We start from the raw sequence: 18,900 nt of genomic DNA on the forward strand, positions 1-18,900 counted from the left end.
TTTGGTTATAATTTTTAATCCATGTTTTGTATTACAGGTGAGAGAAAACAGTTCAAGTAGGCAAAATTGTCCTTAGAACTATGTATCATTTGAGGATAATGAGAAAAAGCTTTTTGTGAATGTATAATTTTAGTGTTGATGTTACTTATTTTCAGATAAGAACATTCTTCGATTCTTCTTCAATCTTGGTGTAAAGGTATTTACATTTTATTATTTTAAAGTTATTTTAAGTTAAAATAACTTAAAAAATAAACCTTTTTTTTTAATACTGTTTTAAATTACTAATTCTAACCTGTTGGTCAATAACCTAAGGCTTACTTAATCTTATTATTTTAAGAACTAGCATTTTTAATGCCTTACAGTTTGTTTTTTGTGGTGATTGAGGCTCCACCAATTGCCTGCTTTTCCTTGTAATTGACAGTGATTTAACCCTGTGGTGTGTTTGGGAACCAGCCTAGCGGAAGTGCTTCTTGAGTTAGGTGAGAGGTCTGCACTTTGGGCCCTGGGCGAATTCTGGAGTGTGTTGGAGCCTGCCTGTTGGCGTTTATGGAACGGGGTGGGGCTCTTCTTCCCTGACTCAGTTGTTGAAAGGCTGAGAGGAAGCCAGCCGTGGAAGGCAGGGCTCCCTGGCAGAGCAGAGGTTCCTGCCGGAGGTGACCAGCCTGGAGGTGGCTCGTCTCAGAAAGAGCTGGAGAGCTCTGTTCTTGTCAGCGCTGTGTTGTCTCCTGTCTGGATTCGTTTCTGTGGGTTCTGGACGGTTAGAACATCAAGTGCTACCATGGCCTACAGACAGTTCATAAAAACAGACTTGATCAATTTCTTCATCTGCTACATTCATTGCCTAGTTTATATTTCTCTAGTTAATGTTGGCTGTACAGCTAATTGATTGATTAGCCAGTAATCTGGTAAATTTTTCTTTGTTTTGTTGTTTGGGCTGAACTTTTTGCGGGGCAACAATTTGGAATATTTCATTTCATTATTTAGCCTTACTTGACTAGAGGTCTGGAGAGGGCAGTGGCAACCCAGTCCAGTACTCTTGCCTGGAAAATCCCATGGACGGAGGAGCCTGGTGGGCTGTAGTCCATGGGGTCGCAAAGAGTTGGACATGACTGAGCGACTTCACTTTCACTTTTCACTTTCGTGCACTGGAGAAGGAAATGGCAGCCCACTCCAGTGTTCTTGCCTGGAGGGTCCCAGGGACGGGAGCCTGATGGGCTGCCGTCTGCGGGGTCGCACAGAGTCGGACATGACTGGCGTGACTTAGCAACTTAGCAGCAGAGGTCTAAATTTAATCCTTGCAGTTGGATTGCTCTGGGGGTACCTGTAACCATGGAGTCCAAATGTTGGGGATCACCTACTTCTGTACCAGCGTTTTTAATGATAGAACCTGTCCAGTCTAGGTAGCTAGTTGGCTAATGGGGTCACATACTGAGTTAGTGGTAGGGCCAGAACATGAGTGGAGGTCATCCCAAACAGCCAGTGATTGAGGTGTTGCAAGTTGGAGGCTTGATTGCTGCTGGTGGTTTCTGAGATCTCTGTCACCGCAGACTCCTTCTGTGCAGTTAGATCTGTAGGGTGGAATTATTGATCACAATGGTCTGTGGGTAGGCTCATTACTGTCTCCGGTCAAGCATCTGTATCAGGGCTGTGAGTTGGTTTCAGGCTAGGAACAAGGAATGCAGTCTTGGCAGTGACTTAATTTGGTGATTCCTCTGCCTGCTGTGTGTCAGAGGGGTCTCGTCTTTGGTCTTTGCAGACGCGAGAAACTTACCTTGAGCCCACTCAAACTTCTCCCCCTCCAAACCACCTGCCATGTAGTTTATCTTACTGTTTTTTTTTGTGTGTGTGTGTCTCTTTTAGGCATATAGTTGTCCTATGTGGGCCCCACACTCTTACCTGTACCCTCTGCACCAGGCCTACCTGGCAGCCTGCAGGATGTACCCAAAGGTCCCTGTCCCTATGTATCCTCAAAACCCGTGGTTCCAAGAAGCTCCTTCTGCTCAGAACGAGAGTGACTGTACGTGTTCAGATGCTCACTTCCCCATGGAGCCGGAGGGCAGCGTGAATGGCCAGATGCCACAGGCAGAGATGGGCCCGCCCGCGTTTCCTTCACCCCTGGTCATCCCTCCGTCTCAGGTGTCTGACAGTCACGGACAGCTGTCCTACCAGGCGGACCTAGAGTCAGAGAATGCGGGGCAGCTCCTTCACGCCGACTATGAGGAGTCGCTAAGTGGCAAGAACATGTTCCCGCAGCCGTCCTTTGGCCCGAACCCGTTCCTAGGCCCGGTCCCCATCGCACCACCTTTCTTCCCTCACGTTTGGTATGGGTACCCTTTTCAGGGATTCATCGAGAATCCAGTCATGAGGCAGAATATCGTTCTGCCCTCTGATGAGAAAGGAGAATTGGATCTGCCCCTGGAAAACCTGGATCTCTCTAAAGAGTGCGCTTCTGTGTCAGCAGCAGAGGAGTTTCCCGAGGCCGGGGGCGAGGACCCCCATGCTCCCCCTGAAGCTAGCGCGAGCAAGTCGGATGGCCGGGCTGAGCGCTCCTCGCAGACGCCGAAGGTGGAGCCGGCCCCGGCTCCCGGCCCTCCTGCAGCCGAGGGCGAGGCACATGTTCCTGCTCCGCTTCTAAACAGAGAGAGGGAAGCTGGGCCCGCTGAGCCCAAAAGGACCATTCCAAGCCTGAAAGAAAAACCAGAAAAAGGGAAAGAGCCCAAGACTGCTGCTGATGTGGTCAGCGGGGCCAACTCTGTGGACAGCAGGGTGCAGAGACCAAAAGAAGAGAGCTCAGAGGATGAAAACGAGGTGTCTCACATTCTGAGGAGCGGTCGGTCCAAGCAGTTCTATAACCAGACTTTCGGGGGCAGGAAGTACAAGAGCGACTGGGGCTACTCGGGCCGCGGCGGGTACCCGCACGTGCGAGGCGAGGAGTCCTGGAAGGGGCAGCCGAGTAGGAGCCGCGACGAGGGTTACCAGTACCACCGGAACGCCCGCGGCCGGCCCTACCGGGGGGACAGGAGGAGGTCGGGGACGGGGGACAGCCATCGGGGGCAGCACACCTGACGCCGTTGCTGCTTAGGGCGGAAGCCCTTGCTTAGCTGGGCTGTCTCTGAAGGCTTTAAACAAAACAACAAAAACCAATAAAAACCCAGATTGGAGCTCTCTCCACCCCTCCCCTTTACCTTCATGCTCATTCTGGACAGGAGATTTTGGATATGTGTTCACGGGGGCAGGTGAATTCCTGGTGTTGCCATTTTTCTGCGTACAAAACCTGTCTATTTATCGGGTGACTGCCCCTATAAAAAGTAGGAAATAAGTTTGTTAAAGTATTTTTTATAAACAGCTTAATATGAACCATTATAGATTTAGTGTTTGATTTCTGTTTTTCCTTATATAAGTTTAATTTCGGATGTTGGAAATGTGTGCTTTGTAGTGTTTACTAAAGTGACAAATACACCATTCGACACACTATAGATTCCAAAACATAACATCGCACCAAATAGAAACGTATATTTTATTATGCAATGCCTTAGTCATAAACTGGGCTCAAACAGGTCTTAGCCTAAAACACTGTTGTCTTTTGAAACGCTTCCAACCCAAAGGCCTTTCATCTCAATATCTGTCAAACTTGAATGATGTCTTCTCTTTAATATTACACATAAGGCAGCCTATTAACCTGTGTCTTAGAAATGTTGTATATAGTTCTTTTAATATTCATAGGGTATATTTTTGAATTTTGGTGAGTATTTGTTGAACTTGAGATTGCATACAAGAATAGATGTTTAAGAAATCATAGGAAATCTAATGAAATGGCTGTTCCCACCAAGAATTCTTAGCACTGGTGTAAATATCATGGTGCCTACTCGAAAGAAATGTCGATGCTATGCATTTTGAAAATAATCTGCATCTGTTAAAACTGCAGAAGTTTTTTAATGCCACTTTAACACTAATGCACTGACAGATTTAAGTATTTTGTGAGAAGAAATGTTAAAAAATTTTTAGCCTGACAGGTTTCTATAGAGTTACTGTGTTTGGTTTTCCTCTTTTGCACCACCCGTTTACGTGTGCCACTCGATACTTGCATGTTCAGTTTGTCTCAGCTGGAACTGTTGTGCAAAAAAGGATGATGGTGACTGTGAGTTCCTTTTCTAGAGGGTGCTGCTAGACTGTGGATTTGCTTTGCATTGAGTCGCTTGATGCCCCTTTGGTAGCGTGTCTCTGACCCTGCTTCCTTCCGGTCTCTGCAGTATTCATTTAGAACTTCCCTCTGCGCGTTGCACTCTGTCCCTTTTGAGGAGATTCGATCCTCTGAATTAGCACAGCATTCATTCATCTATGTTACTGTGTAAAAAAATTGCTGTAGCTTGTATTTCTTATTTGTACATATCAATGTGAAATTCTAACCTTTTTTATGTTCTCCTTTGATCAGGAAGTTTGAGTGCTATGCAAATAATGTAGTAATTTCTCTTTGCATGCCGTGTGTAGTACACCTAGCCAAAAGTAGTTTTTTTTTTAAGCAAATTCCTTTAAAAGCAAATACAATTCACTTGAATTTGACAAACTGAAGCAGATGAGTTTTCTGGGTTCTCTGCTAACCTACGGGAATGTTTGGATGCCAGCTCGGCTCAGTGAATCTCCGCTGTACTGTAATGGTTATTTACCTCTTTGTTTTAATTACCTGATGTCTGTGTAACTGCTGATTTGAGTAGTGATTAGTGTGTAGATGTTTTGTAACATAGGATTTTAGAGAGCACTTTGGAAGATAACATTTTATTATGATGGTGCTAGGTAGAAATTTGTAGACTGGGATTGTGTGGAAAAGAAAAAGATTCTTGAGAGAACCTGTTGAAAGGAATTTCTGTTGTCACCTAAGCCAGATAACTAGGGAAGGTACTGCTTAAGAATTTTTTTCTTAGTCACCATCAGTAGTTGTTATGGAATGAGAAGATGAGAGGGTCCTCCACTTTCAGCTCATGCTTTTATATGTAAGATTAGCTTACCTGATCATTTTAATGCAAATTATATTAGGTATAGTGACAAGATTTAAAAGTTCAGCAGTGTATGTTTGATCTCAGGAGTCCAAAAAAAAAAAAAAAAAAATTCATTCTTTTCCTGTGTCCTTGGTTTTCTTGACTGGGATTTGATCTCCGTTTCTTCTGGAAGTGTTTTAAAATTGGATAGGAGAGAATACTGTTTTGTTTCTTCGCTGTTACTCTGTCTTACCTCAGTTGAGTAACAGAACACTCTATAGTTCCTGAAGGAAATGCCGAGTTGCTTCCTGTTTTCCCATACTTCCCTCCAGGACGTGGTGGAGACTGCTGAAGGAGAACTCGGAGCAGTTGGTACTTGAGTCAGTGACCTCTGGAATAAGAAGAAAGAACTCTGACTTCTGATTATTAGGCTTTAAAATGATCAGTCTTTGCAGGAAGGTCTGTTTTGTTTTCCCTTTAGGTTTGTTTTCAGCGTATCAGTCCAGGGGTTTGCCTTATGCTGAGGTCAAACTAGGGCCAAGCAAGCTTTGTCCTCCTCCATTTTAACTGAGTTATATAGTATGTTGACATGAGATAAAAATGTTTCAGAGAAAAGCAAAAGCTTAGAAATGAGAATCATTTGTACTTTGAGTTGGAAATTATGACTTACTCTCTTAATGATCATACACATTTTGAAGAACAAACATTTAGCATGACCAAAGCTCACTTCTCATTTTTGTTGGCTTTTGCTAAACTTGATTCCAGCCCCTTTCCTTTTAGTATTGTGTATATTTCTTCTCTTCATTTCCTCTCAGATAGATCTTCAGTTCTTGTTCCACATACCCCTTGGCGGCAGAATGCTAGCATCTGGGCAGTCCTCATCCTGTTGTTCCCTGTTATCCTGTGTGTGCGTTGTCACGGCTGACCTAAGCTCAGACCCTGCTGGGGCCTGGCTGGTGTAGGTTTTCCCTACTGATATGTCATCCTATTTGATGCCAACTCTATATTCTTGCAGTGTGTTTCCTTTGTGACTCAAGGTGGAATAATGCCTGTGAACTGCAAACTTGCTTATGATTGACTTGGTGCAATATAGTTCCTTTCTAACCATTTCTGGTTTAGAAAACATTCAGCCATCCTAGAACTAGCAATATTTATTTATGCCTCGTTTATTTTACCTTAGTCTTTCACTTATGGGTACTAAGCAAGGTCCATTTTAGTGTAGCTGAAAAGAATGCATATTTGGCTACACTATTTCTGTTTACTGTATTTTGCTTCCTATTTAACGTCTAAATGCTATTGTGTTGTTTCAGATCTTAATAATGGCTCAGTTCCAGTATGTTAGTTTCAAAGAACTAAGGTTTTGCTGTTAGTGTAAGCCAGTTACTCTCTCACTAACTGGGAATTACCACTAATTTAGGTTTTTTTCTCCCCTGAAATACAAAGTTTAGAAAATCCTACAAGAGGGGTGGGTGCATGTCTTAATGCTGGGAAACAGCAACTTTGGGGTTGAATTTACTTGAATGGATAAAAAATTGCATTGTTACAGAGCTAGAAAAAAATTTATGTATGAAAAATGATAATAGCCTTACACTGAGTACAAATAATACTTAAAGCATGTGAAGATGTGATTATTTGTGATGTTACTTGTAAAAAAAAGTATATATACATCTTTTGAAGTGTTGAAAGGAAAATAGTACTTTATATTCTTTATCATATCACTTTTTGTAAGTGTTGAATATATTCCTGTTTATTTTTCTATGTTCTGTTTTGTAGCCTTAAGAAGTGTTTCAAACATATCTGAATGTATAAAATAAGAGTAAATGCCCTACATGGTGTGATGCTGCATTATATATAAAACCGTGTGCATATATTAAATTTTGTCTCTCGATTCCACTTGTGATTCTTTGGCTCTAGGGTTTTAACCAGTAATATATAATATAGCATATAAATCTTAGGAGAATTTAAGTGGAATTCTTAAGAGTTTCCATGCAGAAAATAGTAACGTGCAATTAAACACCACATGGGATTTATAATCTGTGGGGGTAAGTACTGTTCTTTTCCTTACATTACATACATAATAAAGCTGGGGTCATGCGACTAGTAGGTGGTAGAATTTAGTTTTGAACCTAGCCCCAAGTGGTTTGAGAGCTAGTCCTATTCTCTTTCTCAGCAGTCATTAAATGAAATGGGAATGTATAGAATATCTGAGAATAATTTATAGATTAAATGAATTTTTAAGTTAGATAAAGCATTGTTTGAAAGTTTTATTTGAAAATGTAGCCAGTATACTTAAATACTTTTAAGCCTAAGTTTCTACTTTTCTCCTAACTGAATTAAGTGCAGTTCTAGGGAATGATACAAGAATGTGAATAAACTGCAAAAGAAGAAGTACAATTTCCCTTCACAGACCTTAACTAATTTATAAGCTCTACCAAAAGTGAACCATGCACTCCTCAGAATCATCAAGCTACAGATGTTGGTATGAATGTCAATTTTTTAGATTGATCCTTTGAGTTCATTAGAGAAACTGGAGCTTAAAAATAAAATTTTATTTTTTTAAAAAATCGACTTTTAAAATATGTGTCACTACTAGGATCACATTTTATTTTTCACATTTAGAAAAAATCTTAGGGATGTTAAGTATAGTAAACAGTGTGGGTTTTAGGCCTCATCTCTCTTAGAATGTTGAACTAGGAAATTACTGAAATACTGAACTAGGGAATTATTAACTGATTTCAATAACAAAAATCTTTGTAGTAAGCTAGTTTTTTAAAAATGAAAAATTTGGCTTTGGATTAAATGCCTTCAGCTAGGCTAAGAAAGTAATGCTGTTTTTAGTACTTACCTAGGGGATATGCCTCTTACTAGTGGTATAACTTAGTCCTTTATACTTTTATATGTTCAGAAATCGGGGGCCAAAAATGGAGACTAGAAACCAGAGTTAGACATGAAATGACACAAGGCTCTGCTCCACGAGGGGATAGATGTGCGTGGTTGCCCGTCTCATTAGGTGAAGATGAATAGATATGGGAGGCAGACTTTAGGCATGTGCCGTTGGAAGCTGGGACTCCTACGTTTGCATTCGCATCAGGAGCACCCCTGGAGAAGGAGATGGCAGCCCACTCCAGTGTTCCTGCCTGGAGAATTCCATGGACAGAAGAGCCTGGCCGGATACTACAGTCCATGGGGTCGCAGGAGTGAGACACGACTGAGCAACTACACCACCACCACCAGGAGCACCCCGGTCAGAGGGGCAATAGTGGTAACTAAACATTTCCTACAGACAAGCCTCTCCTTGCCTGGTTTCCAGATTCTTAAGCAAAAAACAAAACCCAACTGACTGTAGTCATACTTGTTTAGTTAGGTTTGATGTCCAGGAATCTGCAAGCTAAGATGAAAAGTGGTTCTGAGCTGGTCTGGCACAAGTAAATGGGAAGCCTTTGAAGAGACCTCAGAGCCAAGGTTCTTAACCTCAAGAGAAATCCATGAGTTTTATCAGCTTAAACAGGGATTTGTTTTCCTAAGAAATCTGGAAGGAATGTGGCTGCTGGCATTGTGTGGTGTTTGACGGCAGGGCTAGCATCCTTGTGACTTTCTAAGCATTTCCCTTTTGTCACCTTGTGGGCACAACACAGCCACAAAAAAGTGTGCCAGATACATATCTCTTTTTGTTAGGAAAGCAAAAGGGCTTCCAGAAACTCAAGAGGCTTCTTTCAGCTTATTGGCTAGAACTGGTCAACATGGCATGCTGAGCTGCAAGCAACAGGGATGTAGGAAGAGGACTGTCATGGCCTTAGCCCAATTATGATCCACCAGCTGCAGCTGAGCACACGGCTTATCCTACCAATTAGGCAGAGGAGGAGGTACTGGTGAGTAATAATAAGATGAAAATTAAAGAATTGTAAGCTGCTGAACTGATTATTTGACAAACCTGTTTCTCTAGCTGGTTTTGTTTTCTCATTTATTCCTACTCAGACCATGTAAAAACTTCCACCTTAAATCTTGGAGGCACTGAAAGTTCACCACACTTTTGCCTGTATCCTTCCCTCTCACCAAGCTCTTGGGTGCCCACGCTGATATATGTGACCTGACCTGTCTTCTGGTTCACAAGGATTATCTTACCATCTTTATAGGTTCTATTTCCCTGGCAGCTGCCTCCTCTTTTGTAGTCCTTTCTGACTCTCCAACCCAGAACTCTCTTCAGAACCACGTGGTACTCATAACTCACCAGACACTGGGGTTCAAGGCTTTTCACATATGTACACGAAATACCAATGAGGAAGTGAAATTACGTAACAAAGTAAGTAGTTGCCTAGTCTTCCTATGGAAACAGAACCTCTGATTGATCCCTTCAACACAGCAGTAGGCAAAACTACATGTCAAGACACCAAACTACACACTGAATTTGTAAGCAAGAGAAGGTACTGGACTTCGAGATGCTATGGTGTGAAATTAGGTTAAGTTGCATATACACTACTTCTTTAGACTGCTGCATGCTATGTTAACTACGAACAGCTGATATGTACAAAATGTAGAATTCAAAAGGCAGTAGGTGTGTGTGTGTATGTATGTGTTTCCTTTGTTCTGTTCCTAACCATCAAGTTATCCTTCTCAAAAGCGTTGTTTTTGAGTATCCTTCTATGTATTTTAGTACTTCATGCATTTTTATAAATAGCGGTGTCTTGCAATAAACTTACGTTGCACCATGCTTTTTTGCTTAGAAATTTTTTCTAATCAGGATATAATGATATAGTTGAGCAGTCTCATTCTTTTGAAGAGTTAACATCTGCACTGAGGTATTTGAGTTGGTAACAGATTTTATAAAACACTTTTCTTCGTATTAATATTTTAAGTCCTTTTCTATTGCTGTACAAAATTTTAAGTAACATCGAATTCCTTTTTAAAATTTTCATTTAGATGAAAAGTACTACAATTGATACACATTCTCTATCAGGAATAAGTAGAAAAGAACTGGGTTCTTATATCAAAAATACTTTAAGGACATAGTACAGAATAAGTAATTAAAAATAGATTCTGTCTTATTTTATTCAATATATTTGAAATAATCATTCACAAGTTTAACCTATCCTTAAAAATAGGCACTACTTATTTTAATATAATCCCATTTATGTACAAAGCAAACCCTTTACATATTCACACTTAGTTAAAAAGCATAAAAGGATATATATTATTAAACAAACACTGGGTAACTTCTGGGAGGGTAAAATGAAGGGAAATCATAATTCTTTATTCCATTTATTTCTGTATATTTGAAATTTTCACAACAAACATTATAGATTACTCACATAAATTAATGTTTTAAAAGGCCTAATGGGTCTTAGTTAAACCACTCGTCACCAACTGTTTGCATGTTAATTAAAGCTTCTGTAGTTTCAGGGAGCTCTAAAAGTTTTTCTATGTCCTAAACTCCTTTTCTCACTTGTAGTATGAGTTAGTCCCAGTTCAGGGCATTAGGCGGAAGTATACCTGAAAGTGGTTTCACACTACAGGTATCCCACTGTTCAAGAAATCTGGATCAGTTTTTAGAACTCCTACTACACACTATCTAAAACTTAAAAAAAAAAAAAAAAAGTCAAACAGATTTAGATAATATCCTCTATATTCAAAACCTAGAAATAAATATATTTGGTACCAAGGGATACTTTGTATTGCTATCTGGGCATTCCTTGGCGGTATTGCTGCCTTTAGGCAAGTGGCTCACAGTCCTTGGCTGCCCATCAGAAATCTGTGGAAGTTTAAAAATATAGATGCTTAGGGACCAACTCTAAAGATTTTGAGCTTGTACTGTACTTTTAAGGGAAACAAACATTCTTTAAAAAACTTTTTCCTAAATCTTGATCAGTGATTACACAAAGGTATGTTTAAAGAATGACATTACCTTGAGAATGACTACAGAATATAGAATCTTAGGGAATGCTACATCTAATTCAGAATCAAGCTAGGTTTTTCTTTTTGGGTAGGGAAGAGGAGGGTGTGTTGAAATGATTTTTGCTGAAGATATTTATAAGCACCAAAAACACTGTAAACAATGCTAAAGTTGGTAATAGTTTGTTTCCAGCAGTGGTGTTCCACAGTAATCTTCCTTTGAAAGTCTAAACATACTGACAATTTAATGCAAAGACTGAAAACAAATATAATCCTGATGTTTATTTATCAAATTTAATCAGTGAAGTAATCAATTGGATTTTAAAATAAGGGCAGTTTCATTATAATTGCATACTTGGCAAACCAGGTAAGTGCAGAAACCTTTTTTAAGATTTTTAAAAGGGGGCAACACTGCTCAGCATTTGGTACATGAATATATAATAAACCTACTGAAAATCTTCCTATACATTATGGAAACCTGGAGGTAATTTGTATAGCTTGAAATGTCTTCATTTTAGAATCTTATGCACAAAAAGGGTTCTATCATCAAGATCAGAAAAGTGGCATTTTCTGTATTCAGACAACAATTTACAACACAACTGGCTTTTGATGTTATAGTAAGTTATACTTCAAGCTCTAGAGCATGTGGCGTATAAAACCTGATTTAAATTTTATATGACAAAAATCCCAATAAATGTTTCGCTTAATAAATGGCTTATCAATATTCTCCAATTCACTTTAATCATCCAAGAAAAAGTAGTTTCCACTCTTCTTTTGTTCTACATCCTAAAAAACAAAGAGAAGCAAACAGAAATCAACAAACACAGATGCAACAGAAATCAACACTATTCTCTGGTATGCCAGGGCTGGATTACCCACAGTATTACCGGTGCTTACAGCAGTGTCACACAATCTCCTCTGCACTCACTGGCTGCTTCTGGAAATTCCTCATCCCACTGCTCACAGGCAAGGTTACTATTCTGCTACCCACCTCCACTACCTACCAAGGACACCTTCCTTGGTGTACACCTCACACAAAATTCCTTTACATAAAATACCTTACACATACAAAATTTTGCTATATAAAATTGTTTCCAAAAAAACTATTAAAATTCCATTTTCATCCTTCTAACTTTAAGCTCCTGATAAAAATGTAACCATGTCAGTTTGGGAACTGCCTAGTATACAAAATATATATAAAAATAGTTTTTCCCAGTACCATTTGCAGACTGGCCAGTGCCTAGCAGCTCCCTTATTAGAACTCAGGTGTGGTTGTCTACGATGAATTGATACAGAGACTATCCTGAATAAGTGTCCTTGGGGACTGAACTGAGTCTCTACCCAAGAAAACTACAACATAAAGGGTAAGGCTTCAGAAGAGATTCTTATAAAAGTGCTCTAAAATTTAGTTCCTTTCTTCTGCTTAATTCACTTTTCAAAACCGAGGAACTATTCAGTTTTAATTTAAAACTTGCATTTCATTATCCTGGCTAGACAGTAAACATAAAATATAGTGAAGGCTAAAGGCATCCAGACACAGTGTTAGGTGCTTAAGAATAAGTGATATGCTCTGTGTCTCTTGCTTTCCAAGGCCTCACGTTTTAGTAGCCAAGCTAGGGGAATAAAATATGAAAGGGCGATGGCTAGAGGGCCATGAAACGGAAGCTGTGCTTTAAGGAGGCATTCATTGCAGGCATACTAGAAACACAGAAACACTTTTTTAGCATTTTTTGGGGGGTGATGAAGAAATGACTGCTTTCTAAAAACCATATTTAACATCAAGTATAGGGTGCACAATTACTTTATATACCACAAAGGGAAAAAACCCTGCCTATTAAAAGACTGCAGATTTAACCAAATTTTTTGTTTCATTGTTTAGAATTTAATGTTCACTGAAGAAGTCTGTTTAAGACTCTTAAAATATACATTTTAATCGTGTTGTTCTTATATAAGCACAAAAAATGTATAAAAAAAACTGTAAAAACTTCTCTATTAAGTGTAGTTTCCCTGAAAACACTTTAAATGGCAAGTACCCTCAACACAAGTAGTACAGTGGCTGTGACTCAAAGAGATAATGCTTCCAGACTGATGTGTGCCATCAGAGACTAAAACGCGGAAAACATGAATCTCAGGACTAAGGGAATGATGGAATTTTAATGACACAGTCTTCACTTCAAAACATACTCTCCAACTATCCACACTGAGAAGTACCTGTGACTCCAGATAGCTTTTTACATACCTTGATTGAATTGAGCTTGTTTATTCTTGGCCTGTAGTTGTTTGGGTCTCTTCTGAATGTAATTTCAAGCTGAGACAAAAATTTATTCATGCCGGCCAAAAGGGTTTGAGGACTAAGGTGAAAAATAGAGTCTATCAATTACAATTGATTTTTACTGCCCCCTCCCCAATTTAATTACTTTTTAGGAAGAATAATATTAAGAACAACTGTTTCCTCTAATTCCTCAATCTTAAGTCATTTCAATAATAGTATAATCAGTATATTATAAATCTATATTAAAAATGTCTTTGCTTGACTAGTTTGGCTGTATTTTTGTGCAAAACAAATAGAGTTTAAAATGTATCTGATATGGAAAAAAACATTTAGCCAGAAGTACTACTTTAGAAAAATTAGGTGATGCAGAATTTCAAATCTAAGACTTTTAGGGGAGAAGAAAATTTAACAGAGAAGGTACAATTATGTTAGAAACTTGGCACTGAAAAAGTATGTGCAACATAATGGTTTTTAGTAATAATTCCTTTTAAAATTTCCATACTATTTCTATACTAATCATTTTTGCTCACCTAAACTACTACTAAAATCATCCTAAACCATATCATACTTGTGGAACATTTTAAGTATTTTTTAAATACAAAGGGTGGATCATTATTTGAAGGCTTCCCTGGTGGCTCAGATGGTAAAGAATCCACCTGCCATGGGGAAGACCTGGGTTGGGAAGATCCCCTGGAGAAAGGAATAGCTACCCACTCCAGTATTCTGTCTGGAGAATCCCATGGACAAAGGAGACTTGCAAGCTATACAGTCCACGGGATCGTGGAGTTTGACACAGCTGAACAACTAACACATTCACTTTTCTTTTCACAGAGTCTAAGAAATTTCCCTAACAAAGTACATTATTTTCAATAATTGACAATTTTTAAATTAAAAAAAAGAAGAATTTTAAGAAGTTTACTTTTATTTCTTGGATGCATTATTTAAACAGCAAACCCATTCCTCCCTAAACCAGGAAATATTGCATTGGAATCACATGAACTTACTGTTTTTATAGGCCAAATGGTTGAATATCCATAATTCATATAGTTCAACCTACTAAGATTTAAGCACTAAAAGCATAATGAATTTCTCATTAAAGAAAGAATTTTCTCATGAACTGTGAAAGTTAGGCTTCTTTATATTTCAAGTGCTATCAAGCCAATAAGGAGAAATGAAAGAAAAAGGAGAGGTAAAATCATTCATTTTAAACTCGACTGTACATTTATAGCAGATATTTGGGGGTTAGTAAGCTTTACCACTAACACTGTAAACTGGGCAAGTCACGTACCCAAATAATGAAGCAGACAAAACATAACCAGAAAGAGAAGGTGAGGCCCCAAAGCTCTGCATCCCTATTCCCCTGGGTCAGGGCTATACCACAGTCTAAAACCCACTATTCTAATGTCATCCAATATGGTACATGAATACTCTTGGGAGTTACAAAATCACTTCAAGAGTTTTCCTTACTAAAAATTACAATAGTATGACTAATGTTTATATGCTGATTGGAAAAGTGTTGGAACTTATAATCAGGTTGAATGGTTTAGAAAATAGTTTACCTGTTTGCAACTGTGTTCTTGGATGGAACACCATCAAAAACGATGACTCGATCTGCTAGATAGGTTGCCATGATGAAGTCATGCTCCACAACAAAGGCTGTCTTCTTAGCATGGAGTATGAAACTAAAACACATGATTTTGAGATCTTAGTTTTATATCATCAAATAGTCAAATGCTATATTAAGCACATTTGTCTGCTAGTACACATGATCACATGTAATACACTTATAAGCAGGATATTACCGTTTGACAACTCGAGCAGCCATCAATCTTTGCTCAGAATCCAAATATGCGGATGGTTCATCAATTAAATAGACATCAGCAGGTTTGCCCAAACAAAGAGCTAATGCTACTCGCTGCAGTTCACCACCAGATAATGTCTGCACCTATTTGCAGAAGAAGTTCAATATACCATGTAGAGATACCCACCATTTAAAATGAAAACAACAAAAATTATCTTAAGAGTACCTCTTGATCGATGATGTTTTCAATTTGCAGAGGCTTCATTACATCAGTCACAAACTGTGGATGAGTGTAAGCATCTCTGATCTTTTCATGCAGTAGCTGGCGAACACTGCCCTGTTTTTAAGGGAAAAGTATTCAAATTTTATTTCAGTACAAAACTACTCTGATTATGCACCTTATCTATCAGCTAGGTTATGTTTTGAGATTTACAAAACTGAAAACCCATCATGTCCACGTAAAGAAAAATAAAGCAATAATCTTAAAATCTGGAAGAAATAAATGACTGCTTCAAGGGACAAATCATTAAACTAGGAATACTTCTAAAGGTCAATATGTGTATCAAGTAATCTCAGGCAATCTGGGAGGTAACACAAATGTGCAACAGTATGACAGGGATGAATATAAGATGTCTTGAGAACTTAAAAAGCTAAGTTTATAGAAAACATCAATGATGAAATTTTTAATGTAAGCCAAGTCATCATAAATGTTTTCAATATGAGTACTGAGGTACAGAAGCTAATAAATAAGTTCATTACAACACCTGCAGAAATCAAAAGAAGTTAATTTCACAATGTTTTAAGTCTCATCCATATTGTAATATATATCAATGTCTTCCTTTTATGGCTGAATAACTGTGGCTCTACTGGTTTTTGTTCCTACCAGCAATCTGTAAGGTTCAAATTTCTCCATATTCTCAGTAATACTTGTTCTTGTCTGATTGAAGTCATTTTAGTGGGTGTGATGTGGTGTCTCACAGTGGCTTTAATTTGCATTTCCCTTATGACTAACAATGCTGAGCATCTTTTCATGTGCTTATTGGCCATTTGTTTCCTTTCTTTGAAAAAATGTCTATTCAAATCCTTTGGGTATATAAAAATCAAGTTTTAAGAGTTCTTTATTAATGAGTACCTTATTAGATATATATGGATATGAGTACCTTATTAGATATATAATTTGCAAACAGTTTCTCCAGTCTTGTGAGTAGCCTTTCACTTCCCTGATGTCATCTGCACCACCAAACACATTAGGTTTTTGAAGATTTATTTTGTAAAAAGATGCCAAACAGACTTAAAATAGTTTTCCCAGTAGTGGAAATGAAATTAAGGACTGCAGTAGTCTTAATATCTTCCTTAGCCACCTTATTACACCTGTGTGTGTGCTCAGTCGCTCAGTCATGCCTAACTCTTTGCGACCCCATGGACTTGTAGCCCACTAGGCTCCTCTGTTGGAGAAGGCAGTGGCACCCCACTCCAGTGCTCTTGCCTGGAAAATCCCATGGACAGAGGAGCCTGGTGGGCTGCAGTCCACGGGGTCGCTAAGAGTCAGACACGACTGAGCAACTTCACTTTCACTTTTCACTTTCACGCACTGGAGAAGGAAATGGCAACCCACTCCAGCGTTCTTGCCTGGAGAATCCCAGGGATGGTGGGAGCCTGGTGGGCTGCCATCTATGGGGTCGCACAGAGTTGGACATGACTAAAGTGACTTAGCAGCAGCAGCAGCAGGCTCCTCTGTCCATGGGATTTGCCAGGCAAGAATACTGGAGTGGGTTGCCATTTCCTTCTCCAGGGGATCTTCCCCACCCAGGGATCAGACCCTTGTTTCCTGCATTGGTAGGTGGATTCTTAACCACTGAGCCACTTGGGGAGAGGGGGGACAGACACAAACTGATTTGGAGAAACATTCTGATATAGTGTAACAGTAATGCTCTAGGTATATATACATATAAACTCTTCTTTAATAATAATAAAAAAAAATACCAGTATAACTCACGGTTGATTTGGGACTGATTTTCTGTGGCTTATAACTGACGTTTAGAACTGGAACTTCCCCTGCAGAATAATGCAAATAAATAAGACACTGAAAACTGCTCAAATCTTTAGTCTACTACATGGAAAAGAGTAAAAAACCTCAAGATTACAACAGTACCTCCTTCATCAGGTTTAAGCCTTCCAGCAAGCATTCTGATAAATGTCGTTTTACCAGTACCTGGCAACAGAAAACAAATTGATGTGAAAAATGTTTCACATTTAGAGTAAATCACTGCATTACTGGGTTGTAACCTGGAAACTAGTTTTGAAAAAATACACTGACACTACAGAATTCTGAAGGCTATATAGAAAATTACTTGAACTTTCCTGATTCACCTCTCAAGCATCATTCTAAACTCATTAGGAGGAATACATACTATTTAAAGTTTATAATGGCCATTTTAAATGGGTCTATAAAGTCTTGGGTTGGTTCTTGAAAAGACTTTTTTAGCTAAAGTACTGATGAACACAATTTATTGTTAAAACAGGACAATAACTGTTATGACTGACACCGTCATCACAAAGGCCATTTAACATGAAATATTTAATTGCTACCAAGCTGAAGACATATATTAACTAAAGACAAATACATTGACTAAAGACTGATATACTGCAACAATCTCCAGAAAAATTTTTTTCTTCTACAGTTTTGTAAGTTGTAAGCATAAAATTCCAAAATCATCTCAGAATCATCAGCACTCAAAATCATCTCATAACTATATTTATGACAATAACCTATTATTAAAAAATGTCAGTAATGTAACTATTTACAAAGTTGAATGGAAAACATTTTAAACTAGACTGCTTTAGAATTACCAATTCTTTCCTTTCTGGTCAGTTTCTAGGATGAATAAATGTCACTGTATCAATATACATAGAAAAACCAGCTTAGAAAAAGATCTAATTCTCCCTGAAGGTTAACAAAAATGACAAATTATACCATACGCTGTCACAAAATGTGAGCCACAATGAGAAATACAGGAATTCAGTCTTGTTCCCAGACCTATAATATAACTGAGTCAAAATTGTTCAGAGTAATTAAAATTCAGTTACTGGATAAACAAAGTGAAAGTGAAGTTGCTCAGTCATGTCCAACTCTTTGCCACCCCATGGACAGTAGCCTACCAGGCTCTGCTGTCCATGGGATTTTCCAGGCAAGAATACTGGAATGGGCTGCCATTTCCTTCTCCAGGGGATCTTCCCAACCCAGGGATCGAACCCAGGTCTCCTGCATTGCAGACAGACGCTTTACCGTCTGAGCCACCAGGGAAGCCCCTGGATAAACAGAATCAACTTTCAAATATCACAGAATAAGGAAAACTTACCATTTTCCCCCAGCATCACCATGATTTCAGAATCTGTAAACTCTCCAGCTACAATCGCTAACTCAAACTCTCCCATCTTTTTCTTCATTCCAGGATATTTATACATACACATCTTTTTAACTTCTTCTTCATTTGCTGTCTCAGCCACTTTAAAAACAAGTGATGCATCTCTGAATCTCAAGTTTTCTGTTGGAACGTAGCCATCCAAAAAAATGTTTATGCCTATTGGAAAGTTATTGAAATAGATTAGCAAAGATCAGTTAGACTAAACTTTTCCCACAGCAATAAATTATATAAAAACCAAACCCTAGGCTCTCTTGTGAGTAATCTATACATAGATTTAAATAGCAAGCAGTGCGACATGGTGTTTCACATACCTAATACCAGGTTTAATTCATGCACACACACATGCCTATATATACAAACACACATACACAAAGCACATCTTTTCATTATTATGTGATTTTTATAAGACTTTTCCCATCAGATTTTATGTGAAAGGCTCTGATGCCATTTATTCTGTATTTTAAAATAAAAAAATGTAATTTTTCTTTAAAAAATGACAAGTAAAATGGAGTATTTTCACAGTGATATAAAATGAAGTAACAC

At 38.6% G+C, this 18,900-nt stretch overlaps 2 protein-coding genes across 2 annotated transcripts in view; one reads left to right on the plus strand and one right to left on the minus strand.

Annotated features, from left to right (window-relative positions):
* OTUD4 (OTU deubiquitinase 4) overlaps positions 1 to 6,861 on the plus strand; it is a 42,901-nt gene extending 36,040 nt beyond the window's left edge. Inside the window, exons 20-21 of the mRNA XM_027956254.3 lie at positions 156 to 196; positions 1,861 to 6,861. Coding sequence (XP_027812055.2) covers positions 156 to 196; positions 1,861 to 3,066 — 1,247 coding nt within the window. The 3' untranslated portion in view covers positions 3,067 to 6,861. The remainder of the gene's footprint in view (positions 1 to 155; positions 197 to 1,860) is intronic.
* A 3,140-nt stretch (positions 6,862 to 10,001) lies between these two features.
* Positions 10,002 to 18,900, minus strand: part of ABCE1 (ATP binding cassette subfamily E member 1) — a 30,609-nt gene continuing 21,710 nt past the window's right edge. The window contains exons 11-18 of the mRNA XM_004017222.5: positions 18,292 to 18,513; positions 17,085 to 17,144; positions 16,929 to 16,987; positions 15,159 to 15,269; positions 14,934 to 15,076; positions 14,691 to 14,813; positions 13,099 to 13,210; positions 10,002 to 11,645 (exon numbers count right to left, since the gene is read on the minus strand). Of these exons, the coding sequence (XP_004017271.1) occupies positions 11,598 to 11,645; positions 13,099 to 13,210; positions 14,691 to 14,813; positions 14,934 to 15,076; positions 15,159 to 15,269; positions 16,929 to 16,987; positions 17,085 to 17,144; positions 18,292 to 18,513 (878 nt within the window). The 3' untranslated portion in view covers positions 10,002 to 11,597. The remainder of the gene's footprint in view (positions 11,646 to 13,098; positions 13,211 to 14,690; positions 14,814 to 14,933; positions 15,077 to 15,158; positions 15,270 to 16,928; positions 16,988 to 17,084; positions 17,145 to 18,291; positions 18,514 to 18,900) is intronic.

This window comes from Ovis aries, chromosome 17 (genome assembly GCF_016772045.2).
Source record: "Ovis aries strain OAR_USU_Benz2616 breed Rambouillet chromosome 17, ARS-UI_Ramb_v3.0, whole genome shotgun sequence".
Classification (NCBI taxonomy): domain Eukaryota; kingdom Metazoa; phylum Chordata; class Mammalia; order Artiodactyla; family Bovidae; genus Ovis; species Ovis aries.